Raw genomic sequence first — 26,503 nt, forward strand, 5'->3', positions numbered from 1 at the left:
GAATTTTTTAGGCTTAATCGTACCTTAAAATCCCATTACTGCATGTATTGAACCTCTATACTATGACCTGGGTATTTTTGCTTTGTGTTTATAGCCTACATATAAGCTTTATGAGACCTTATCTGCCTTATGTGGGCTAGATAGATAGATAGATAGATAGATAGATAGATAGATAGATAGATAGATAGAGTGTCATATAGGAAAGCACTGACTGATGTTGCATCTGGGGGGAGGGGGATCCTTTGGCCGCCGTCTTTGTTCCAGTCGAACATTTTTCAAGGTGACACAAAACAATCGCAGCAGTACATGGATGTGAAGCAGGGAGGACTTAATAGCCAGGCCTCAGAGTTGAAAACCGTTAGTCTGTAATGTGTCCGGGGTCGGTGTCTGTGTGTGGCAAACATTAATACGAGCTTCACCTTCAACACGCTAAGGTTCAGGGTTTGGTCGTAGACACCGCTGGCGCCCGACTATATTGTGTCGCAGCTAACGTCAAGTTAGCTAGGATGCTAACAGGATGCTCAACCCATCAGCCGGGTTACCAGATGACCGAAAATCCATGTACAGCCAGTCACAAAACAATGTGTACAAAACTGGCGATAAAACCAGCCCCATTAGCGTCATACTGGTTAGCTCTGGCAGCCGAGGGAACAAGCTACTCTTTCGATACCCTTTCCAAAGAGTGTCTGAATGTCCGTCGTCTCTTACAGGTAGGTGAGGTATTAGCTTCAACCAGAGGGTTAGTATTGTCAATCGAAAATCATCACCTCCTCGCTATTCAGGGAAACCAGAGCCCTCCAGGACCTGCTTTCAACTCATTGCACATTTACAGTGGCTGGACATAGTTGCAAAAACCTCACAATATTATCCAGTCCAATACAACAGGCCAGCAATATATATTGTATCAATAAAGGTTACAATGATCAGATTTTGTTACGACTACAATCTATGAGGCCACAGTTTTAGGTTTAAAGCAAATAAGATGTTTGGTTTTTTTTTTTTCAGTATGTGTCGGTAATGTTTATTTGTGTCCCCTGTTCCTCTTTCTGAAAAAGTATGACTGCGGTCTGATAATGGCTTAGTGAGGTTTCATGGCTCCATAAGACAATTTGGAGTTATGCATAATATGGCAGTGGTAGGTCCAAACCTGCCAACATGCCAAACACTGAAAAACCACATTGGCAAAGAGCAACAGTGCCAGACCCTTATCAACCCTGACAAAGACCCTTAACGACAACAAACATTCATTCATTTGAACATTCTGCTTAATGTGGCTCTTAATTGGGCCAAATCTTGAACAAATGTGTCCCCCCTCCCCCCATTGGCATAATCACGTGAACTAATACTATTATTTTCTGTCCACAAGCAAAACAACGAAGTCCATATGCACTGAACACAACCGGGGATGGTCTTGAAGATCAGGATGGTGATTCAAGGTATGTTTTGGTCTTCATCTAATATTGATGGATTAATACATTTATCATAATCATAATGACTGTAGGTGGATACACAGCCCATTTCGAGATCCATTTGAGCTTCTTGTTCTCATTATGTTTTTCCTCCTTGTTTTTTTTTTCCCACTCATTGGGTTTTTTTTTTTCGGGGGGGGGGTTTGTTTTTTCAAGGACAATTGAGGAGCTGTCCAATGGTTAAATTTAATTTAGCCCATTTGTTTGAGCATTATCCAACTCCTCAAAATGAATTTAAGAAATTAAACAAAATCCTGTACAGGTGGTACTTGAAAAACGTAACACTGTCACCTCACCATGTATCATAGCCCAGGATGCTATTTGAATATGCCTCCTTATCTGAACTGATGAAAAAACACAGGCTTATAAACCACCATTTTAGATTACTTTATATTTTGTATGCTCTCCTAGTGAGAATAAGGCACTGATTGTTTCTATATACTTTAGATAAACAAATTCATACAATACATTGTTCAACACACATCAGGGGTTTTCTCGGTTAAACATGAATGTCGGGGAAAGATGCTGTCCATCATAGAAACAAAAATATTACAACCAGGAACTGCTCATAGACACAACAAAAATAGGATGTTGGCAGTGCTGCATCCTTTCATTTCATCCACTGAAGGAAAGAAGAAAGAGGGAAACTCCTGCAAATGGATGCAGCAGAAAGTAGTTTAGTTGAGTAATGTTCAGGTCAGTCCACAATGCAGACAAAGTGGAGCACTCAGAGTTTTTTCCTCTCAGCTACTCATGATGATTGGTTGAGCTGTCCGGACTGAATGTAGCAGAAGTTGTAGAGAACGTGAACAGAACAGAATTTGCACACAACTTAAACTCCCTCCTGTTTGTGCACACAATGATGTTGATGGCTGTTTTTGTAAAATACAAAAGTATCCAGACAGAGAACCTTTCAGTCTTGTCTCTTGTTCAGAAAAGCATCGTGCTGTTGTTTTATAGATCTTAATGCTGGTCAGTCATTGGTTGGTTGAAAATACTTGGGTTCCGGCGTTGTTAAAAGCAGCCACACATGAGACTTTTACCATTTCCGCTCACCGGACATAATCAGATAAAACTGGCACATCATCATGACAAATGTTTTTTTCATTTTGCTCAATTTTTGCCTATTGACTTCACTTCAAACAGGCTTTTATGGTGTCAACTCTAGCTTTACAGGTTTTTAAAAATATGTCCTCATAGCGGGTGCACACTCTCTCTGGTTGAGCAATGGAAACATTTTTTGTTGCTTTTAGGCTGGCATTTAAGATTACATATCTGTATAAAGATAGACATTGTCAACGTTAATGACATTAAGCTTAAAACAGGGTTAACTGGTAATGTGCTTGAATCAACATACAGACCAGCAATTTCACATCATAGTATCAATGGTTTGTTCGGGTTGTTTTGATGTCCATTTTATGCATTCAGCCCAACTGTTTGTTGCATTTTCCCTTTTGTTTGCTTTTTTTCTTCTTTTTTATGGCCCAATTCCCATTTCAGAGAACAATCTCCACTAACTGACGAACAGTTGGTAGCAGGGTAAGACCACATCATTCTAAACCACCTTTCCTTCGCTTAGATCACCCCTGTCTTTTTTTATCCCCTTCTTTCCTATTTTGTGTCCTATATGGGTCCCCGACCCTAATCTCAAAAAAATCCGTGTAAATTATCTGTAGCAGATCCAGTGAATCAGTGTTTGGTTAATTCGGGATTTCAGTGTTGCTTTCCTCTGTACTGTGTGCCTTTTTCGAAAGAAATATCCAGCAGTTCAACGCTATAATTGAATATCAATAAATAGACTTAAAGTTTTAATTTACCTTGATTATATTACCTTTATCATGTAGACTCAGCATTATAAAACAAAATGCAAATCAAATGCAAACTACAATACAGCAACTAAAAATTTATTCTTCTAAAATTGTGTTGGTGGGGTAAGTCTAGAGTGTGTTTAATTTTTTACTGGAGGTTAACGGCTTGATTTTTATCCCTTTGATCGCAGCATGAGTTACTTAAGTCAAACCAGCATGAATCTTTCACATTCTTCATTCATACAGCGACTTCACTTTTTCTGCAAGGAGACCTCTTCTTTTCTCCTCTCCAGTAGCCACACAAACTTTTTTTATATATACTCTGATTGTTCAATTACTGTATATTACGGGCAGATGCATCTGATGAATGTAACCCCTTTTATAGACAGGAATGTGAAAAAAATGTGAAAAAACTGAGCTAATTTAAACTTTGTCACTTGTGCCAGCTGTTTCTGTGCTGTAACTTCTCTTCCCACCTTGCACACTTTCTTACTGAAACTGTTCTTTCTTCAAGGTTCTCTGACATCATCCTCGCGACCATCCTGGCCACCAAATCTGATATGTGTGGGAAGAAGTTTGAACTGAAGATAGACAATGTTCGATTTGTGGGTCACCCTACTCTCCTTCAGCATCCTCCAATCCTTCAGGTAGGAACAAATGAAGCCTAATGAAAAGATTTAGATTCATTCTTCATGTCCGTGAGTGTAAACAGCATGTTAAGCCATTTTCCGCTGGTAAAAGAGCCTTTTTCTGTTGCTAAGAAAATCAACATGTTATCGTGGATTCAAAGTAGTTCTGCATATATATTGTCTTGGGATGTATTGTTTGGTGAATCACTGCGTTATAAAGTTGTAATTAACAGGTAAAGCCATTGGTGATTTGTATTTTACAGTTATTAGACACCCGTGATTGAAAATTCATTAAAAAAAAAAGAATTCTGTTAATATCATTATCATAATATTGATGTGTCTGGCCATCTGGCTTTGATGAAGCTATAAGGCCCCTTTTTTGCATTTCAACATGATCTTCTTAAATGTATGTCAGCTTTAACATGCACTTAACTTCAGCAGTGCCCCCTACTGACAGTTTGTTTTTTAGACTGATTATTCACTGCTAGTGTTGCCAAGATGAAGGGTATTTCATTTTTTATCTATTTCACACTTATCTAACACAGTTTAACAAAAACTGAACTTTTCAGGGTTCACAAAGGCTGATTTATTACAGAACTATTGTACTTGGTTGCATATCATTGCAGAAGTGCAGCTTTTATTGTTTCTATCCCTTTACTTAATTATCCTTGCAACATTTATGATTACCCTTGTGCTACACACCCATTTGGCAGTTTATTAGGAACACCTAGCTAAAACTACCGTACTCTAATACAGAAGTCCTGCAACAAATCCTCCCTTCATGAAGGTTACAATGTTCACTCTTTGTCGAAACTGTTTTAGAGAGGTATTGATTCAACCGTATGTTCAATTTGCAGGTTGCAGTTTGTGGTGCTGTTGAACTGTATTGCATTATACGGACAGGTGTTATGTTGTCCACCCCATTTATATCAATAAGGGTAGGCTAAATAACAGAAAAGCCTCTCTGCATAATGCAATACAGTTCAACAGCACCACAAGCTATATTCTCAAAAATTATCATACAATTGAATTGAGCATTACAACTGTCATGAAGAAGAATTTACTGCAGGGCTGTTGTATTAGACTGGATTAGTTTTAGCAAGGTGTTCCTAATAAACTGAAAACTGAGTGTATTTGTGAAATGTTTTTTAATTCATTTTTTTTTTTTAAATTAAGTATTGATCATGCCATATCTCATCCATTGAAGAATAATATACATGCTTTAGATTTACATTTTGCTCATGTTATTGTAAACCTTGTTTATTTTATTCATCATTCAAAAAAATGTGTCTTCTTTCCATGTAGGTTTCTAAAACAGATCCTTCACCTAAGAGAGAGATGCCCACGATGATCTTGTTTAATGTGGTGTTTGCACTAAGGGTATGAAAAGACTTCTTTAGATTTTTAGTGATAATTGTCGATATAATAGTGATTTTATATTGCTTGTGTTTTTGGTAGCTAAGAGCAAAGAAACTTAACTTTTGTCTATTAGTTAAAATAATATAGAGTATAAATGTTAATATAATTATACAACTTAATTCGACATTTTTATTTTTAATGATGGCACAATTAAGTCAGCCGACTGTAGGTGGGACGCATACATTCTGTACTCTGTTAATCTATGTGTTCTGTGAATAGGAAGGGTGTGTGTGAGTGATAATATTCCAGTATACTCTATCTGTGAGAGCATGGGAACTCAGAGGGAGGAGGGACCAATTTACTATGCTTAATCATGCTGCCTAACAAGGCAGAGCATGTTCCTGCCCATGCTGAGTCACTGTACCCAGTAAGCCTCAGTAAAACTGAGATGGGGCGAGAAGTGCCCCGTCATGTTTTGTCAGTGATATCTGCCCAGCAACTGTGATGGTTGTACACTGGCAACTTCCGTAGGACTAACAGTCCCACTGGTTTGTTTTAATGTCATGTTTGTGTGTTTCATAGGTGATTGCACAAGATTGAACCATTCAGTCTTGAATGGATTCACAGTTCAAATTTGTACACCAGTAAATAATTTTATGTTATTCTATGTGTTGGTTCATATATTTCATTCTGTAATAAAACTATGGCAACTGATCTGTTTCACCATGCCAAGAGATTGTGTAGTTTAGTGATCACGTTCTGTTTTGTCCGTCTTTATTTACACACCCGAGGAAGACAGAATATTAGAAACATCTCTCTGTATAGTGCGGTGCAGTTTAATTAACACCCCCACCGGAACTTCAGAAATATAACAGAGATGGGGCCAGACCTTTTGGACAATGAAAATGTCTCAATAAAAACCAAACATTATAAGTTTTACAGTAATGAGATTTATTGCAAGGCTTTTGAAGTGGATTGCATAAAAATGACAGTATGAAATATGTGCTTAGATATTTATCGTAAGTGTAATTTGAATGATGTTATACAGTCACATTTTTTCAGTTTCATACATTTTTAAGTGTGTTACATGCTAAGATCTTTACGTCACATAAAGGAGAAAAATCATTTAAATATTAAAGGCCCCTATATGATTGACAGTTGACAGGCTGGTAATGTTTGACATGAATGTTAGCTGAGCTACAAATTAAAGCGCTGATGTTGTAAATGTAGTAGAGTATTTAATCACTGAGTTGTGTACATACAACTGACATGTTACACTGTTTTATAATTTGCTCCCTCTCATCTTTGGCCCATACAGGCGAACGCTGACCCCTCCGTCATCAGCTGCATGCACAACCTGTCTCGCCGCATCGCTATAGCTCTGCAGCATGAGGAGCGGCGCTGCCAGTACCTGACCAGAGAGGCCAAACTGATGCTGTCCGTCCAGGATGAGATCACCACCATGACTGAGAGTGAGATACACGCTTCTCACACCTCAGATCTGACAGCACATTCAGTGCTCTATCTCAGTAAAACTGTAGAATTTCATATAGGTTTATTGTATATAATGCCATATTTATTATAGAACACTTCAGGATTTTAACATTATGATGACGTATTATTGTTTAACCACTCAAGTTTAAATATGAGAGTATATTTTGACAGTGTTCTCTGTTTTTCCTAATGCCAGCGGATGGAAGCCCCCAGTCCCCATTTAGACAAATTCTTCCCAAATGTAAGCTAGCCAGGGACCTGAAGGAGGCTTATGACAGGTGTGTGATGAGGCACATTTCATGTGTTTTTGTTTTGTTTTGCTATGTCTCCCTTTTTTCTTACCATGCACAATATATATTGTCCTATAGCTGACTCTGATATTGATGTGTACAGCTGATATAGTGCTAGAAATGCTCAGTTTTCTCAATATCTGACCAGCAACTGTGATGTTTGTACCCTGGAAACTTCCATTCATCCTTAGTCGCGTTTGGTTATTTTAAAATGGTAGTACGTTTTCACAATGGGGATCATTTTTCTGTACTTTATGAATGATTGCACGAGATTTAAAAATTCATTTTTTAAATGGATTCACAATTCAATTCAGTAAATTATTTTACATTATCCTACATGTTAATTCATACAGATTGTCTTTTTATCTTTAGATTTTTATACCTATTCTAGAAGAAATATATTTATTTAATTTAATTTATTTAATAATGCGAATATTAATGATGATATTGATGTTTTGTCAGCCTTTGTACAACTGGTGTGGTGCGACTACATATTAACAACTGGCTGGAAGTGAGTTTCTGTTTACCACACAAGATCCACAGGATTGGTGGCAATTATATCCCCCCAGATGCATTAGAGCGCAGCCTTAAGGCTATAAGGTGTGTTTGTGTTTTTTATTAACAGTATGTTTGTTTGTTTTTTTTGTACTAAATCTTTATATTTGACCAACAGAATAGTAACTTGCTTACAGTAAATTGTAGAGACTACATTATGTTTAGATAGGTGTTCCTACATGCTGTGGGTGGAAGCTTTCAAAATTGCACTTCTGGCAACACCCCGGTCAGCAGCTATGGATTATGATAGTTAAAATCGCATATCACAGCCAACCACAGTTACTCCACCCAGCAGCCCCCCTTTTACAGCATAAACACATGTAGGGTTATTGCAGAGATAACGTAATGTTCTTATGCAATGTGTAAATGAGGTTGGGATATTCTTTGTATATTGCCACATTTAAATTTACCGTGTAGGAAATTTATAACATTTACTATTAGTTGTTAATATAGTTTCTCTTTTTTCTGCCCACAAATGCAGCACCATAGTCATAATTTGCTCATCTGAGTAGGCTGCAAGTCATGCAAAATGAATCAGTAATTGTGAGCTCAAAATATGAGAGGTAGAATGTCTTAAATTGGTCTGGTTGAAGAAAAAACAATAAGAAGTGATAAACTCATGGCCCTAGAAGACACTTACATTTAAGACTGACATTTTAATCTACCATCACTTTGTTATGTCAGAGTATTGCATCTTTAACAGCTGATTTAGGGTTGTGTAATTTGTGAGTTTTCTATTTTAGTATCTGAGAAAACCCTGTAAAGTTTTCTGTGGACCATACTGCCACCTATTGTTTCTTCAGCTTACTTACATCAGACTAGTGATCAGCTTCTGCCTCTCCTTTTATTTCTGTCTTTTGAAGATGAATAAAATATGCAGTTTAAGACAGTTTATCTAGATGAAATTTTATATCATCGTAGTGGTCAGTTGGTGCTCTTAGACACACTTCGTTGTTCTGTACATTGACTGGTGGTAAAGCTGATTCCTATTGGCTTCTATTGAGGAGATAGTCTTGATCTCCAAAGAGGAGATCTGGTGATTCAGAAGCTGTAACATATGTTGTTTGATCCTCCAGACCCTATCATGCCCTGTTGCTGCTGGAAAGTGAGAAGGCACTGCTGAGCCAGCTTCCCCTCGACTGCTCGCCTGCGATGGTGCGCCTCATCAAGACCTGCTCAGCAGTGAAAAACCTTCAGCAGCTCGCACAGGACGCTGACCTGGCCTTACTTCAGGTGCAGAGCATTCACAGTTACACTGCATGCATCACCACTGTGCTTTATAACACATTTATCTTAAAATTTAAAGCACTTTTTCATAATATATATATATAAAAAAATGTATAATAGCATACAATGATTAAGCTCATTCAGCAAGCACAAAGGGATAGTTCAGTGAATAAGGAGAATCATAGACTTTGATCTCTTTAAATGCTAAAATGTGAAATAAGGTGGGCAACAATGGTGATATCATATTCTACTTATATAATCTACTGATATAATGAGATCTATTAAAAGATTTACCAGTAAAAGAAGTTAGTGTTGGTGGTGTCTTACCGCCATCTAGTGGACTATATAAAAATAAAATCAGAGAAAGTTCCCATATGTAGTGAGAAGTTACTTCTTTTCCTTCAAGACCTCGTTTTCAATTATGAAACTTTTTGTGGTTTGGATGCTGATGTTTAGATGCTGTTATTTCCCATCACTGATAATATTTGCAAAATATTTCCCCACTAAGATCTTTCAAATTGCTGCCCACTTGGTTTATTGGGGCAAGGCGATCATCATCTACCCACTGTGCGAGAACAACGTGTACATGCTGTCTCCTCATGCCAACATCTGCCTGTAAGTCTCTGTGATATGTGTAAGCCAGTTGGTTGTACTGGTTACTGCACAGCTAATGACCTGTAATATTGCTGAGCACCCATCCATTCTTACCTCATATACACTGGTCTCAAAAACACGTCTAAATTATTATTAAATTCAGATTACCATAGCCTACACTTGTTAAATCACTTCAGAATGTGTTATGGAACAACTGCAATTGAAATGAGGCATTGGCAGTTACTTGCCATTTTTTTTTTATATATACCACACTTCAAATAGACTTTCCCTTACAACACTGTGGAAATTGAATCCAAGAGAGCTGTGTTAATGGAAAAGTTGTGTTGTGTAATAATGCACCATCTCTCCCTGGATAGATACTCACCACTGGCTGAGCACTTTGCCCAGCAGTTTCCTGGTCATGATATGCCCACTATGTTGGCCAAGTTCTCACTACCTGTGTCACTGGCCGAGTTCAGAAACCCCCTGGAAGCCCCTGCACAGGAGGTAGGATTATTACAGCTGGTCATACACTGTGAAAAAATATAATAAATAATATAGTAATAATATTACAAAGGACTGTGTAAAAGTGAGACAGTTTCCCTGTTTTTTAATTTTCTCCTCGTGTGTTTTTTCTTATGTTAGTGAAATAATCTGATATGTACAGTATGTATGTTTTTTTTTTGTTTGTTTGTTTTTTTTTGTTTTTTTTTTTCAAGAAAGAAGAAAAGAAAATCAGGGCTTTCTTCTAAATAAACCGGAACAAAGTGAAATTACTTGGAAACAGTTGTAATTATGAAAGAATGTTCCATGTTTGAGGAAATATTTTTATATTGAAGAATAATTGACTTTGACAAAAATAGATATTTTTGTACAAATTAAGAGCAAACAAACTTAAAAATACTCTTTCCTGGTAAATCCCTACTATTTATAGGGCAGGACTATCTGGCGGTCATCTATGACCCATCCTGTTTGGCAGATGTGTTCGAGCATCGGGGAAGAATTATAAATGGAATGGCACTTAAGCTCCAGAGTCTGCAGCTTCCATTTTTTATGAGAACAAGATCAGAGCCATGGCCATTTCTTGTGGCACTGTTTTGAGCTTGTATGTTACCTACGGCTGATTTAATACGTATTTGACCTGGTTAGAGCGTGTTCACCTTCACCTTTTCAATGTTTACCCTAATATCAGCTGTAATGCGGTTTGCCTCTCTGCTCCTGACCAGGCCCAGCTGATCCAGATGGTGGTGTGGATGCTCCAGCGCCGCCTGCTGATCCAGCTGCACACTTATGTTTGCCTGTTGGTACCGCCGAGCGAGGATGAGCCGGGGTTGAGGGATGAAGACCCTCCACTGGCTGCCAGAGTAGGAGGCCGCAGTCTCAGCACCCCTAGTGCTCTCAGCTTCGGTTCGCCAAGTATGTTCTCGATCAGCTCACCTCTCTGCCTCTGCTTTTACAGGTGTAACAGGTAATATATAATCTTTAACCAATCTGTCTGCTCCCTGCTTGTAGCAAGCAGTGATGACATGACCCTCACCAGTCCCAGTATGGACAACTCCAGTGCAGAGCTGCTGCCTGGTGGAGACTCTCCCCTCAACAAGAGGATGACGGAGACCCTGCTTGCCAGCCTGTCAGAGCACGAGAGGCAGGTCATTCTTAACATCCCTGCTGCACAAAATCCAGAGGATCTGCGGATGTTTGCCAGGTAATTAAAGTTGCCTCTAAAAGACTCATATTCTGTGCTTGTTTTTGCCTGTGCATCAACCATTTCTAAACTCTCCTTTGCTCTCTGCTTTCAGGGAGTTAGATCAACAGATGGGAAGAGCTTTAGTGAGGATCCAATGACTCATTTTGTTATGAATCACTTTTATTTCTCATAGGAAATAAAAAGATATTTGTGCAATGGTTTGGAAAATAAAAGTTACGCATTCACAGAATATTGAGACATTTATTTGGAACTACTGGCTGGAGAGTTGAGATAATTTGCCAGCTGTTAGCAGAGAGTATAATGAAAATAAAATGTGTCTAGAAAGCTCTCCAATCAGGGAATCAGTGTTACCTACTGCATAGAAATGGAAAATGTCATCAGAGCTGTGAAAGTCATGTCTCACGGTTGATTTACACAGCTAATGATCCAATGAAACTCTCAACCCATTTTCCTGCCTGTTATGTTTACTGCTTTCAGGCTGCTGCACTATTTCCGGGGACATCACCACCTGGAAGAGATTATGTACAACGAGAACATGAGGCGCTCGCAGCTCAAGACGCTGTTTGACAAGTTCCGCAGTGTCCTTGTGGTGACCAACCACGAGGATCCCATTATTTCAATCTTCCAGTCACCCATGGAGTAGTGGCACACCGACCATACCAGGTCTCACCAACTGGAAAAAGAGTTTCAGTTTGAGAGCAGTTAATAGCCTGCTGTGCTCACAGCTAAGTGCCTCTGCTCAACAATGTTTTAAAATGAACTGACACAACTGCTTTAGAAAATGTTTTTTCTTTATGAGCCAAATGTTTGTTTGCAATATTAAATTATTTTGTACATACGAGAAACACCTCAAGTGTTCACTGTGAATGTTGGAATGATTGGTGCAGTGGGGGTTAAACTTCATCATCTCCTATCCCAGCTGTGTCAGACCACAGAGGGGCACACTGGGTAATGATCATTCCAGACCTCCAGCTACCTCTTCCAAAGGAATCCCAGAGGTGGGGAGAGAAACACGGCAAGAAAGGGAAGACTCTACACATCAGACATGCTGTTTTGGCTTTGAGGGAAGCAGAGCGTTCCAAACATCTGTGAAATCACTGAGTCAGTGAGAGGAGAACTTCAAAAGTATGAATGTTTATTAAAAAACACAGATGGAATACCTGAACGAAAGAGACTTGTGAGCAAAGTTTCAGAACAGATTTTTTTTTTTTTTAAATAGGCACTGATAAGATGAGTCTTACTCCAGCTGCCTTAAATTCTAATCTGTTGCTTTCCAGTACAGCTTTGCCTCAGTACCATAAATACACTTGGTGGAAATAATTACCAGCTTATAAAATGGATGAGAAGCATTTTTTATAATTTATGCAGACTAGAATTCGGACTCTCATGGATGTTATTCTACCATTTTGACTTTGTAAGAACTACAAAATTATAAAATACAATGGAATTCTTTCACAGGGTATTATTTCATATATGTAAGAAGTAGTGTATCCCCTCAAAGAAAAAAGACAATTTTTAAGTTTTTACTCTGCGTAAATGGTGAAGTCCACAAAAGGAACAGATGGCAGAGTATTTTCAGGAATATTCCCATGAAGTCCTTTTGACACTGTGCTGTCCTGTGTCAGACTATACATCTGAGGAACTTAAATTGTTCATTACATTCCCAGACCTACACTGTCTCTCCGCCTCTTTGTTCACTACACTAACACAGGGGTGCCCACGTAGATAAAACCGCCACGGCTTCTTGGCCCATTCGCCATGGGACTCAATTCCAACGCGTGGTGCTGACACTATATAGTAGGGTTCTGCTGGACTTGTGTGGCTGTCCCTCTCCAGCCACACCTCTGGGTCTGATGCTAGGTCTCGGCGGTCAAAACAGCGGGGTATATTTAGAGCCTGGCACAACTTGGAAGGTCCGTTGCAGAGCTCTTTGTCCTTAAGTTGTCGGGTACCCTCTTTGTGTCTGGCTGCTCTTAGCTGCCTCATGATGGGCTGACCCTGCAGGGGCTCAAGGGAGCGCAGCAGCACGGCAGCACCCTCCCCTGTGACAAATGACACACAATATGCATCAGTCAGCAAGGCTCCACTTTGTCTCCTTCCTTTTGCCCTTTACCCACTGACAATAGAAAACACAAACCCACTGTATCCCTGTATGGGTTTCATGCAATATTAATGATGAACTCTGGGAACATTAAACCAAAAAAGGTTTTATGAGACTTTATGTTTGCATGCGTCAGTAGGCAAATATGGCTGCCATAATGAACACAACATGAGGCAGGTGTTTCTACTCCGAAGTCATCTTAGGTGGACAATGCTTTTACCTTCACTAGACACGTTCATACAGAGGTAGATGCCATAGATTGTATACACATAGATAGTGCCTGGCTTCATGAACATGGCTGTGTTCCTCTCTGTGCGTTTGCCTCCCGCTGAGTGTGAAGCTCTGTCCTCTCCTCCCAGGTAGGCTTCAGTTTCCACTATTCTCCCTCGCAGCTCAGTACCATCTGCGCACCTGCGGACCAACACCTGCCGGTACAAGGAACAAGACAGGTTATGTGTAATTGTGATTAGTCAATTATTTAATTAGTCAATCAACTGAAGATTAATTGGCACAAATTTGATAGTCCATAACGTAAAAATTATATGTTGTGTGGTAGTTAACTGAATGTCTTTTGGTTTTTGACTGTTGATCTGACAAAACCAGACATCTGAAGATGTGAGCAAGTGTCCAAATGTCCACAATTCAACATTTTACAGAGATTTTACGTTTAATCGATTTAACAAGGAAATTATCTTTTTTTAAAAAAATCATTAATAGTCATTTATATTTCTGATCTCAATGTCTTTTATTGTGGTCATGGGTTTCGCAAGACCATTCAGTTTATGTTGAGGTTGTAGTGACAGTATGTTACATTATGTTACATTCAAGGGCTGAAGAAACTGAACTGACAGGTTACCTAATGAAGCCCCTGCATTAAATCTAAAGACCCTCGGCGAAAGCATCGGCTCTTCTCGGGTCCTTGTGACAGCTCAGCGGGGACCTTTGTGAAGACTCCACATGCACTTACCAAAACCTTTTGACGGGCACTGACACAAACGTTATCACGAGCATATCCTCTGCGGAGCATCACGGCGCTTTCAGAAATAAAAACAAATGCGCGTGAAATCAAGGCGAGATGGCCGCCGTTACCTTGCCGAGGAACCCTTTGGCCAGAGTGATGCAAGGTTGGCTGAAAAAATCCTCTCCCAGCCTGTGCTGCGGCTCAGTCTGGGTGAAATAGTGGCTTCGCTCCGGCTCAGCAATATGAGCACTGTTTTCACACTGAATGCTGCTCTTCAGCTGGGCAGGTGAAACCTCGAGCTTCACCCCCGTCTCGTTTTTATGTTTATTTACTTCTCGTTCAGGTGGTGCCGCCGCCGCCGCCGCCACCGCCACTGCTAGCAGCTTTCTTTTTCTCCCCGCCATAACGTTATCGAAAATCACTTTTACCACTGTCTCTTTATAGACTCTGCGACATCCTTGTGTAGCTTTTAAACACTTATTTCATGATGTACGTGGGTCCTGCATTGGTTAGCGCTGGGACTAGCACACAGGAAGTAAATGACAGTTTTGTGTCTCTTAAAGGAACCGCGCACCCTTTTCCTGGAGGATGTGAAATCAAGTGTTTGGCTATTGATTGTGTTGCCATGTAGTGTTTCCTGTTAGGGTTTTCTCTCCAGGCTCTGAGAGGGAAGGTCCATTCAATGTTTTTTCTTCCACAAAATTCTCAGACATGACTTTGCACTCCAAAGTTTTCTTCCTGCTGCGAATTAACAACAACACATTATCTGCTGATATGTACAGCCTCCCAAAGAGCGACCTTTTCCTGCGGCTGTCTTATCTTTTCAGCCTCATTTGAAAACAGTCCCCTCTAATAAGAAGTTATAAATAGAGCCGGTGTGCTCATGCCTGCCTGTGCCCAGGAAGTGGATGGCGCCAGCTTGGCCCCAGGCACTGTGGGCCCATGTGGCTTTCTGGAAGACTAACAGCGTGTGGCATGGTCGTGCCAACGACTACAGTTTCATGAAGGAAGTACAAGTTTGCTGAGTTGCTGTTTGGAAGCACCGGGCTGACCCTTAGGCTGACAACTGCATGCACTGATTGATATAAGAATGGATGCATAGGCCAATAGATGGATGAGTAAATGAAGGGGAATGAATAGGTATAGTAAATAATATTTGAAATAGATTGAATTTCTTGTACTTCTGAAATTGTTGAAGAAATACATGAATAGGTTTTTCAGATATCTTGCTGACAGATGACAGAAAGCAAACCTTGGTTCAGGTTAAAAAAGGGGGGAGGGGGTTGTAGATGACTGCATTAGATATTTTGCCAACATTTTCACCTACTTCTTAGTATTTCTTTGTATTAATTCATGTGTTTAGCTGTAGGTTAGTTAAAGATTACTGCACAGGAGTAAAAAATGCAACTTTTCCTCTGGAGATCTTGTTTAGTGTTTAGCAGCTGCAGCTGGAGCTCTGGAAGTTCTGCAGAGCTACTTCAGGACGATCATTCTAATGTTGAATCTTATGTGTTTGCACTATTGGTACTTTAAAGGGGCCTCCTTCCTCTTCCCAAACGCTGCATTTAAAGCTTTTCAGCTTATCCTGCAGCTGGGTTGGTGCTTTTCTGCTGCAGCTTTTCATTCACGTCGTCTGCAATAACCTTATTTGAAAGAAGCCCTCTGTTCATTATTTTTGATGAATTTCACTAACAAAAAAGTTGCACACAGAGGAAGCTCACAAGGTTTTCACGTTTCCAGACTACGCAACACTACCTACATGAGGTACCACAAGAGTACACAAGAGCTTAGTTCGTGGCTTGTGTGGAATCATTGTTTTTGTATAGTTTCGTATCGATAATTATAATGAATTACAACGTATATATCCATACTACATTACATTGCAAGTAGTGTTGAATTCCAAATACTCAATATTGTATACAGCATAAAATGTGTGTAGTCAAAAAATATAGCCTGATAAAAGGAAGAAAAAACATTTTCCTTCCTATTTTCCTATTTGCACTAATCATAAGTGTTAATCTTAAGTATTATGTTTAGTATATAATGTTTTAAAGTAAATGTCTTCAGTTTATTTACCAGTGATACTTTGTGTTTTGTTTGATAAACCTGAAAGAAGAAAAGATAGAAACACAGATAGTAGACAGATAATATTACTAAAGCTAGAATTGCCACCTCGCAGTTGTATCCCTCCACCAACCAGTCCAGTTGCAGTTTACAATCATGTCTCTCCAGACTCATATATGTAGTGAAGACTCTGAAGGAATTTAATAAAAGGTGTTAACTGTATTTAGTCATAATTAGCATATAAATTCTTGGGTTATGGCCGAAAACATGTTTTGTGAGGTCACAGTGACCTTGACCTTGGACCAACAAATTCTAATCAGTTCATCCTTGAGTCCAAGTAAACGTTTGTGCCAGATGTAGCCTAATGAAATTCCCTCCAGGCGTCCCTAACGAAGGACGCACGGATGGACGGATGGACAACCCGACAACATAATGCCTCCGGCCATGGCTGTTGCTGTAAGAGGCCTCTCTCCCTAGGGTGGTCGGATCTTTGGAGAGGTGCCAGACAGTGTGGCATACTCATGAAGTGGCGGCCATATGCATGTGTAGCATTGCAGAAACAGTTGAAGGGCACACAACCTTGGAATGGGGGTAAGTTGATACACTGCATCGACATAAAAAGTGCCATAAAAATTCTTAGTTGAAATATTTGCGTAGCTCGTTATTGGATGTCATCGCACCTATTCTGTGAAATCTCTCATCACCTCCTTTTGTGTTGTCATAAATTGCAAAACCTTCCAGAATTGAATTCCTGTACCATTTTAGTTTTGATTTCCAGGATCATAAGAGAAAATTCATATTTTTTATCAAAAATCTCTACTGTGGGATCAGAACGGTTGCATTTCTAATGCAAACACATGACAAAAAATTTTCCAGTAATTACGCACAGAGTCCTGAACTGATTTATTGAGCCAGGATAGGAGCCAGACAGAAATCTGCTGAGCATGTTCAGTAGAAGAGTCCTGGCATGGGTTGTTGACTTTGCCATGGCCGGTGGACTGGTGAAGGCCATTGTTTGCTTTGACTGTGTTTCCACTGCCTGTCAGCAGCGATGGTGAGGTCTGGGCTGGGGCAGTTTTCTTTGTTGCTGCTGCTGATAATCTTAGCCGCCAGAGCTTGGCTGTAATGTTGCATTCTGGATCACTTTCAATTCCAGGAGCCACCTCAGTGATAGTGATGCTGAGCAGGGATGCCAAAGACTCATCTGTGTGTACAGATGGACGACGAGCAGAATGCAGGCAGACTGAAAATATCTTAGTACACCATGAGTCAGAGAATCCTATGAAGAATAAAGATTGATCTGCTTGGTATAATATCCTCTCAGCGTGCAGTGTTTAGGAAGGAAGTAACTCCTAATATTTGTTTTTGAGTAAGGTTATGATTATTTTTGATGAGGCTTATGTAAAATAAGAATTTACACAGATAATTGTTTCACTTTGTTTTAATTTTAAAATCAATCTGTAAATATATATTCATGTACTGTATATAGTTTCACTACAGTGATAGACTGGCACTATTATCTTTGGTATATATCTGGCTGTGTAAAAATATTATATTAAACACATGACTAAAATGGACCGACCAAAATAATGCCACTATTTATTCCTGCCTTGTTTATGATATCTTGGGTCTGAATGCCAGTTCCATCAGTGCAGTGCTCTCACAGACACACTGACTGTATTAGAAAAACTTAATGCTTTCCCTAAGTAAACTGGCACTTTAAAGAAAGTGTCAAAATTGTATTTTTTTTCTTAAAGCTTTATTTGTTGGCTATTTCTTGATGACGACTTCATGAAGTGGTAGCATTTCAGCAGTAGTTACTATACTGCAATTATAACTGTGAGAGACTTAATGCTTCATCTCTTTTATGTGAGAGTTATGATTTTAAAAAAGGACATCCCTGACGTTTCTTGTTGTAAGTACACTCAGCAAACAATTGGTGGGAGTGCTTCATAGCTTTTGAGCTGCTGAGATAACTTATTGTCTTCTGCTGGTTTTAACTTTGTATTGCTTACATGACATCATCATATTTAAAACAGATTCTAGTTTTCGCAATCCTCATTACAACATGTGGCAGTAAAAAGTTATGTTGTCATGTGACAATATAAGTAACACAACAAAAGACGCTTCTTTCTTACCATGCCAATTAGCGGCAGAACCTGGTAGTCATCTGCATCCTTAGTGTTGGATGGGATTAATTATTAATTGATGACAATTAATGATTCATGAGTCTCTTTTCTTGTTTGCTGCAGACGTGTGGTGCGTGTGCTGCACATGCGGCTGGGTTCTCACTGGGAGGGGGAGACAGGAGGATTACTTCACATGAGGCCCAGTTCACACACCTGCACAACAGAGACAATGCTTATGGAGAGAACCAGCTTCTCTTTTCCCACGTCTGAGATCTCATGCCCACAGTTTTTCGCAGAACCACAGGTGTATAAACACAGGTAAGGGACGACTGTAAGTACGTGCATACACCACTGGGGATTCAAAAGTTTTCCTTTTGTTCTTCTAGACGACTTACAGTATATGGTTTTCTTCTGTTTCCTCTGCATTACAGAAAATTGGTGAATTAGTGGAGCTTTGGGTCAGGTCCAGAGAGTTCAGTCTCCATCTATTCAGCAGAGACACACTTGAGAAGAAACTCTGCAGAATCTACTTTTTAAACCCACCAAGTGCAGTAAATAAACCCACAGTAGTTTTTCATTCTATACAGAAGTTTCAAAATGTGAAAAAAGAAAAAAATGAGAGAGTCAATGATGGTTTGATGACTGTTTTAGTAGATCATTAAAAGACAGAAACTCAGCCTTCCAGCTGTTTGGTTTATTTATTGAGCCTGCACTGAAATCTCCAGTCACCTGACCTTTCTCTACTCTGATAACAGTTTTCCTGTCTCAGCTAACACCTGTAGCTCTCAGAGGAAACAACCGTTGAGTCAGAAAGAGAGGGTTGTACTAGCCTTATCACAAAAACAAGGGAGTATGAATCTTCTCAGCATGACCACACTGTGAAATCCCGTCTGCTTTCTGTCTTTCATTTCTTTAACAGCCTCCTCCTGCTGTGGTATTTTGCAAAAGTAGGTTGCATTTTGCCAGTAACACACAGTACGTGCGCCATCATCATATTTAAACCAGCATGCAATGTATTTTAACACAGTGGCTTCGGCTCTACCCAGCTATTGATTATGTGATCAGTGCTCGTAGCAAACAAAACCTTAACTTAACAATATTACCTCTTTGATTGTATATTAAAATTGTGTTTCCTTTATGCGTACAAAGCTCTGATATGCCTTTAATACTAACAGAATACACTGGCATTTTTTGTTGTAGCAACATCAATAGACTGAAAAGAGAACCCTGAAAGTTACATGCTTGTAAAAAGTATTTGGCCTCTTTTTTCAGATGTGGTAAACCATGTCACCGATGCACGAGCAAAAAAAAAAACCTTTGTGGTCTTAACCCAGACATGCTGGTTTTCTCTCCACTTCTCTGGTTAGTTGAAGGAAGACGAAACCGTTTATAGTTCGTCTGACAATGTCCTTTTGGTTAAACATTACCCTTGAACTCAACCCTTTTATCTGCATCTGATTGATGGGGCATCAGGGGGCCTTGAGTGCTCCTACAGGTCATTCGTCGCTTCCTAATTGCTGCCTTTGCCCCAGCTTCAACCCTCCTCAGTCCCAGGGGAAACTTCACCATTAATTACTGTGACTTCATGGTATATCAATCAGGGACTCCCGGTAGGCCACTGAACCGTCTTTACATCCCTGAGTATATGTGAAAGAGTTGATGAAGTACTAGGAAGTCATTCCTGTGTTGGAAATAATATCTGTTGCCCAATTTAGGAGCATGTCTCTGAATCAACTCGATTTACTCTTTGGCAATCAGTCATGCTGGCAGGGACGAGATCTATGGGTGCAAAACGAAGGTGAGACTCGAGGTGAAAGGAAACTCTCGCCTTTCACACTGGGAATTACAAACACGACCAGTTGGGAGACCGATCTGTTGTTGCTGTATATTTTAGTTTGGCCGCATTTGAAACTGATTAAATTGGGTCTTAATGAAGGATGATTCTTACAACAGATTTCTCTCATGGGAGGAGGCTGCAGTTGGCTTTTGGCTGTGGAGGAGCTAAGGCGGAGGTGTTTAAAAAATTTCAGAAGCCACACTTTAGACTCTTATTATGTTTCCTGTATCCAGAAACATAGGCATGAAATTATGCTGATTTCAGCTGAATATATCTAAAGGAAAAGTATTGCTTCAGTGAATTTTTACAAACCCTCCAGTTGAAATTGTGGCAAACAAATGTTGCTGAACATAAGTAGTCCACCACTCTTATGATTTCTTTTTCTAGAAACACAAACAAATCATCTGCTCTGTCAGCATGAAAATGAGATTAGGTCTTCCTTTTCTTTAACAGCAGATATGCACTGGCTGCCGCATTCGGTGGAGAGTGTCTTAATTGAGAAGTACATCAAAGCAACCGTGAAGAAGCTTTTTCCTGGAACCTGAGCCTCTTGTGCCCCAAAACCTCATCTGAGGAAAGCTGCGTACACGGTGCCCCTTGTCAGCACCTCAGAAACCTTCCGCTCCCTTACATCCATCTCTCTCCTGGAGAGTATTCCCAGGTGGATCTGAGCTTTCACTGAGACTGTGATGGAATAATGGTCTTTTCATTCGATGGAACAGCAGCGTGTAGTACCTGATGCAGCAGATGAGCTCCATTTTCTGCAGTGCAAGTCTTCTCTTTTACAGTAAAAGTGATTTTGAAGTTGCCAATTGTTGCAGTCTTGTTATTTTTGTAGGTATATTAAATGACAAACAGATCTAATGTATTAAAATCCATGAACTGAAGTAACTCCTCAGAGGAGCATTGCCTGACTTACTGGTGAGAGGTTTTTTAAAAAAAAGAAAAAAAAAAGAAAAAAAGAAAAAATGAATTAATGATGGAGACGTGGCTGCAGACTCCTACAATGGGAGGGAATCTCAGCTACAATGATGTGATAATAATGGCATGCCACATGTGAATCTCATTTTTGTGTGTGTCATGTCGACTATGTGCAGTGGATTTATTCTCTATCTATCTATCTATCTATCTATCTATCTATCTATCTATCTATCTATCTATCTATCTATCTATCTATCTATCTATCTGTCTGTGTGTCTGTGTGTCTGTCTGTCTGTCTGTCTGTCTGTCTGTCTTGACATTGACGGTCACATTGTTTACCATTATTTCTTGCCTTTATGTCGTTGTGCAGGGCTCTCTTGAGAAACAAAACAAGAAGCAACAGTTGAAAGCCCTTGCACACACAGAGTGTTCAGGGTTAGTTTAATAGGCCTCTGTCAGCCATTTTAACATCAGCAGACCCAAACCCCAGACTCATATGACAGTGACGTAATATGCGGTGAGTGCTCATTGATTTGAAGACAATGTGTGGGAGTTACATAATAGTTAATAGACAATCATTTTCTTCACTGGCTCAGTTTTAAAGCAGGACTGTGTAATTTCACTGAAATGCAGTGAGAGCACAGGGTTCATGAGCGGCTGCTCTACTGATCACTGATATCATGCAATGTCATGATTACCACTGTGTCATGTGGCAACGTTGCATGGTATGTCTACAAACTGACCAAAAAATGGGGAAAAAATGTGAGCGTTCATGTAATGCATCTGTTCTATTCCTTTGACCTGTTTACAGAATGTATTTATAAACAGTTATTAATTTCAGCTTCAGACGCACTCCGGCAGGCTTGCTGAATTATGATTTTGAGGCATTTCAGATTATGATGCTCATTAGTGATTGGAAAATCCCAAACTGGAATCAAGGGACTAAGTCCTGAATAAACTTATCTGATGAGAATAAGCAGATGGGAAGAGGTTGGGCTGTCATATATCAAAGCTCAGGTGACATTTGTGAGTGTCCTGAATGTGTTGCATAGGGCAGGGCCTCAAATGAATCAACAGAGATTAGATTTGAGTGTAAACACTTGAATTTCCATGTTTGTACCGGATGAAGCTCTTTACCCTTTTGTATTGTGTAAACTCACTTCAGTCGTTATATAATTAATGTGATCTTTTCAAATTCTCTAAATTGTGCTGCTAAAATCACAAAATGGGAATATACGATTTATTATGCCATTTATTTTCAAATGCACCTCTTTGTTGTAAGTGTGTAATGAGGTTGTCAAGTTCATACACATGAAACGTGTAAGGCCCATATTAACTAATCAAATAGGTCAAACAGATGTAGATAACGGGCCAGATTGAAGCCACAAGAAAAATGTTAAACTAATATTTCCTACAACTGCTTTGACCAGCCTAGTGTGTTTTCACAGTGCTCAAACCTAATAGTCAAGTAGAAGGCTGTAGGTAAAGTATATGACTTGATATGTCACGATAACCTCTGAACCTCCTGGAAACAAAATCGACTGCATTTCAGGCAAATTATTAATAGCCTATATCTTTTTTTTCTTTAATTTCTCCCAGTTGAGAAAGATCACAAATAATAATGATAATAATAATAATAACAATAAAAAATAATAATTATGATGATAATAATAATCATCATCATCATCATCATCATCATCATCATCATCATCATCATCATAACAATAAATCCAAGTTTAGCCTATCATTTAATTTCCCCGTGGAGAAGTTTACAGTTATGGTTCAGTGTTGGAGCGAATCATTGCAGAGAGAGAGCTTTAAACCCGGTTTCAGTCCCCGGACCCCGCTGTGGCTGAGGATATCGCTTAGTCACCGCCGTTAACCGGGAGAAGCAGCGCCTCCCTGTGTACACACCGATTGGCTGGTGATCTTGACGGGCTTGCCTTCTCCACAGACCGTCTCCAGTCCAGGGCGGGGCTGACTCTCCGCCAGACTGAATTAGGCTACAACCGGCTGAGGAAAACTTACCCCGGGCAGATCCATGGAGCAGTGTGGGAATGCTCTGTCCGTAGGTGGGAAGCAGAGAACCGGACGGCAGCCACGTTTCGGCCACATCATCCCGGACTGCCTCGGCCGCAGGGGTGCTCGCGAGTGACCAGATATAATACCGCGGCGCCGGGCTCGGCTTAAAAACATCTGCGGGGTGGAAAAGGGAGCGCGTTTATTCCTGCGCCGCTGGTCAGAATGATGTGACAAATCACTCATCTGCTGCCTGGCGGAAAAAAAAAAAAATCAGCGAAACCGGATTTTTTATTCATTTATTGACTTTCACTGCTGGAGATCATCTGAGCTGGTTGTCATTAGGGTAAGTTGTGTCATTTTTTTATTCTTTTTTTTTTTTTTTTTCGTGACTGTCTCCTGTGGTCGCCCTTACGGAAGGCAGTAGCCGGAGGAAGCGCTCACGCGTCGTGTCCAAGGAGGATGAACGAGCTTTTCCTAGTCGACTGAGTTACTGGTCAATTGGTCGACACGGGAACCCTTCAGACACATGGGCCGAACTTAGTAAGCAGAGCATCATTTAGGTTACAGGGTGCTGTGCCATTTTCGCTGCCTGTGGTGGAGTTCTCATAGTGAAAGTAAGATGTTCCAAATGCTCATGTGGTCTTAGTGGGTTTCCCTTTAGGCCCGTTCACCTTTTTTTTTTTTTTTTTTTTTAAGTGTGAAATAACCTACACATTCAAGGGGGCGTTGAGGTGGAATTAACTAGGTGTGAAATGAGACACATGCTGAGAAGCTAAATCCCCGCCCCCTCTTTTTTTTAAACTTAAACTTGGCAAAATTCAGGACAGATTACTTTCATCGGAGCCGTATCAGCCTTGAGGCTTGATAGGCTACATAATCTCGTGTGGCTGGCGGCTGATGGAGGATAGTTGGGCCTAATTGTCATTTTGCACGAAGAAGTGCACCTAAATGGCTGTGCTGTTGGATAGTCATGCAACACATCATGCGAAGAGTCACAGCATGACCTCAGTCATCCTTTACATCCTCCTCTTCCTCCTGCTCCCGCTCCTGCAACCTTCTCTTGGTCATCATCGGCATCATTACGGATGTTTATGCTAGTGTCTGTGACAAATAACAGCATTATACATTCCCCTCTTCTATAATAGAGTTGGCTACACACATGCAGGCGTTACGTAATTCATGAAGACAATGTAGATGAAGAGAGCAGCACTCTGCACGTGCTTCTCACATCATCTCCCTGCATTTGACTGCATGGAACCTGCAAGTATCATTTCTCCTTATATCTTTGTTTCCCTCTGAATAGTGGTTTTCATGAGGAACAATCACACGGTGACTCAAAGTGACTCATGGCAGACGGTAACTAAAGGGCCCAAATTCCACATAATCATACGCGTGGAGGGGCCACCTGAGTTTCTCGATTTGACTCATCAGAAGCTGAAAGCTCCAGGACAGCAGCTCACATATGGACAAACTTCAGGCTTGTTGACATCGGAAAGGTTACGCGCTAGAGTGTCCTACAATACCTGGGCAGACTGAAGTGAAACCATAGCCGTACTGTATTAGAAACTGCTGAGTTATTTTGGCAGACAGGACATAGGAGCACATGGCCTGGTTTGTGTGCCCAGTGTTCCTGAAACCTTATCACATGGAGGGAGGGGGATCATGGCTCAGGGTGATGTAATCACACCAATAAAGCAGGGCCCTGATGTGTGATAGTGGCAGTCACGCTCATCCTCTGTATCTGCTCCAACTGGACCCCAGAGAGAAAATTCCCAATGTCTGTGTGTGTGTGTGTGTGTGTGTGTGTGTGTGTGTGTGTGTGTGTGTGTGTGTGTGTGTGTGTGTGCGTGTGTTTGGATGTTTATGTGGGTGCTTGGGGGTACGTGATACTTGGAGGGAACTGGGAGTAGCTCTGCTGAGGCAGGTGTACCATCCAGGCTGGCCTGTGTTGACTGGCTGGTATGTGAGTTTTGCAGGGGGCTGCTGAGGGGGCCACACTGTAGTCATGCCTGCATGACTCATGGCGCGGTATCTGTCTGTCTGTCAGTCTGGCCAAGTGCATACTCCTGTACGACTGCTTCACGGTTTTGCCTTCAAAAAAGCCACAGAGCAGGTTTTTAGGCTCAGTGGTTATGTTATCAACATTCATTCAGTGGATTTCTTCAATTCTTTTCTTTCCATACATCACAAAGCATGCAGAACCGTGCCATAGCACCACAGTGATATTTTACATATGTGTTATAATTGTTTCAAGATGACGCATCTACAAGCAGGACACAGTTGTTAAGGCCAGGATGTATGCTCTTTGTAGATTAGATGCTCTGCTAATGAGATGACGCAGTCTACAAACACAGGGCGGCTATAGATTTCCTGGAAGAAGCCCTCAGAAATCTGAAATCTGTCCGTTTCCGAGCATGGGTGTACTCTCCGTGATTGTTGGTCATTTTCTCCGGTCTCCGGATAGAGTCCTGTCTGCATTCAAATAAAATGAGCGTCACTGGGCTGAACTGTTCCATGTGTGCTGAGCACATGCTTCTCTAAATAACCTCTGGCTGTTTCGTCAACACAACACATCTGTATCACGAGTCGAGCAAATTTGTTTGTTTGAAAATCCTGAAGTTTACATTTATTACTGGGCAGGTAGAATTTGATGCTGATCGGATGTTAATGAACTAATACTAAATGATATGGAACAACATACCATAGTAGCTGCTATATTAAGTCTTGCTATAAGCCTGTCTCTATCTGTAATATTAAAAGGACACTTATTTCTCAGGAGTCCACTGTATTGTATAAATATATCGGTATCTATCATTTAGGACAATTTGGTTATTCTACATGCTTTTCGTGTAAACTCAGTTTCTTGGACTATTAACTTCCACATGGTCTTTACTTTAAGGTAGTTTTATTATCACTTTTATGTATCTGCTTCTTCTAGCTCTTCACCAAGCCTAAATGATTCTTTCTTTGAGGTAAATATTAAAACACAAGGCACCATATATGGTATCTTTGGAAACTTTATGATCTTGACTCAAATTTAAAATATATTACTGTGGCTTTGAAGAGTGCTTGTGTATTCATCTTAAGTTTGCAAAGATTGACCTACTTCCTGTGAGTGTATGAAATTGAAGAAGTTAAAATGACACTGTGTTTGCAGATACTTAATGGCTTTAAGTATTGTAGAGCTAAATTAACTATTTTTCTGAGACTGTCATATATCTGCCGTCACTTCCAACATCTGCCGTATGGGAAAACTGCAGCAGTTAAGATAGTCTCCCAGGCTGATTTGTTAATGTGTGACGCACAGCAGCAGTGTCTGGAGAGGTGAAACATGT

The 26,503-nt window shown here is 40.2% G+C and overlaps 3 protein-coding genes across 8 annotated transcripts in view; 2 read left to right on the forward strand and 1 right to left on the reverse strand.

The window, feature by feature from the left end:
* Nucleotides 1-244: 244 nt before the first annotated feature.
* Nucleotides 245-12,202, forward strand: nprl3 (NPR3-like, GATOR1 complex subunit). Of its 3 annotated transcripts, none has more exons than XM_040123549.1 (14): nucleotides 245-710; nucleotides 1,367-1,436; nucleotides 2,970-3,008; nucleotides 3,792-3,924; nucleotides 5,212-5,286; nucleotides 6,584-6,737; nucleotides 6,956-7,037; nucleotides 7,512-7,649; nucleotides 8,681-8,837; nucleotides 9,340-9,446; nucleotides 9,803-9,932; nucleotides 10,652-10,841; nucleotides 10,938-11,130; nucleotides 11,225-11,598. In XM_040123549.1, exons 1-14 carry the CDS (start codon nucleotides 518-520, stop codon nucleotides 11,268-11,270), a joined length of 1,707 nt encoding a protein of 568 aa, XP_039979483.1. In that variant the 5' UTR covers nucleotides 245-517; the 3' UTR covers nucleotides 11,271-11,598. The 3 variants fall into 3 exon arrangements, with proteins under 3 accessions (XP_039979483.1, XP_039979482.1, XP_039979481.1); XM_040123547.1 differs by lacking the exon at nucleotides 11,225-11,598 and adding an exon at nucleotides 11,611-12,202 and having other exon boundaries at nucleotides 518-710; XM_040123548.1 differs by lacking the exons at nucleotides 2,970-3,008; nucleotides 11,225-11,598 and adding an exon at nucleotides 11,611-11,776.
* A 49-nt stretch (nucleotides 12,203-12,251) lies between these two features.
* mpg (N-methylpurine DNA glycosylase) lies at nucleotides 12,252-14,791 on the reverse strand. The gene is made up of 3 exons (XM_040123550.1): nucleotides 14,324-14,791; nucleotides 13,455-13,659; nucleotides 12,252-13,175 (listed from the first exon to the last, which is right to left on the reverse strand). The coding sequence occupies exons 1-3, from the start codon at nucleotides 14,597-14,599 to the stop codon at nucleotides 12,760-12,762; spliced, it is 897 nt and encodes a 298-aa protein (XP_039979484.1). The 5' UTR covers nucleotides 14,600-14,791; the 3' UTR covers nucleotides 12,252-12,759.
* A 1,892-nt stretch (nucleotides 14,792-16,683) lies between these two features.
* Nucleotides 16,684-26,503, forward strand: part of rhbdf1a (rhomboid 5 homolog 1a (Drosophila)) — a 34,222-nt gene continuing 24,402 nt past the window's right edge. For 2 of the 4 annotated variants that reach the window (XM_040123187.1, XM_040123196.1), the window contains exons 1-2: nucleotides 16,684-16,850; nucleotides 18,512-18,706. In XM_040123187.1, the coding sequence (XP_039979121.1) occupies nucleotides 16,801-16,850; nucleotides 18,512-18,706 (245 nt within the window). In that variant the 5' untranslated portion in view covers nucleotides 16,684-16,800. Of the gene's footprint in view, nucleotides 16,851-18,511; nucleotides 18,707-23,065; nucleotides 23,512-26,503 lie in introns of those variants that run through there. The other 2 variants (XM_040123204.1, XM_040123211.1) reach the window with 2 other exon arrangements.

The sequence above is a fragment of the Xiphias gladius genome, chromosome 3 (assembly GCF_016859285.1).
Source record: "Xiphias gladius isolate SHS-SW01 ecotype Sanya breed wild chromosome 3, ASM1685928v1, whole genome shotgun sequence".
Taxonomy (NCBI): Eukaryota; Metazoa; Chordata; class Actinopteri; order Istiophoriformes; family Xiphiidae; genus Xiphias; species Xiphias gladius.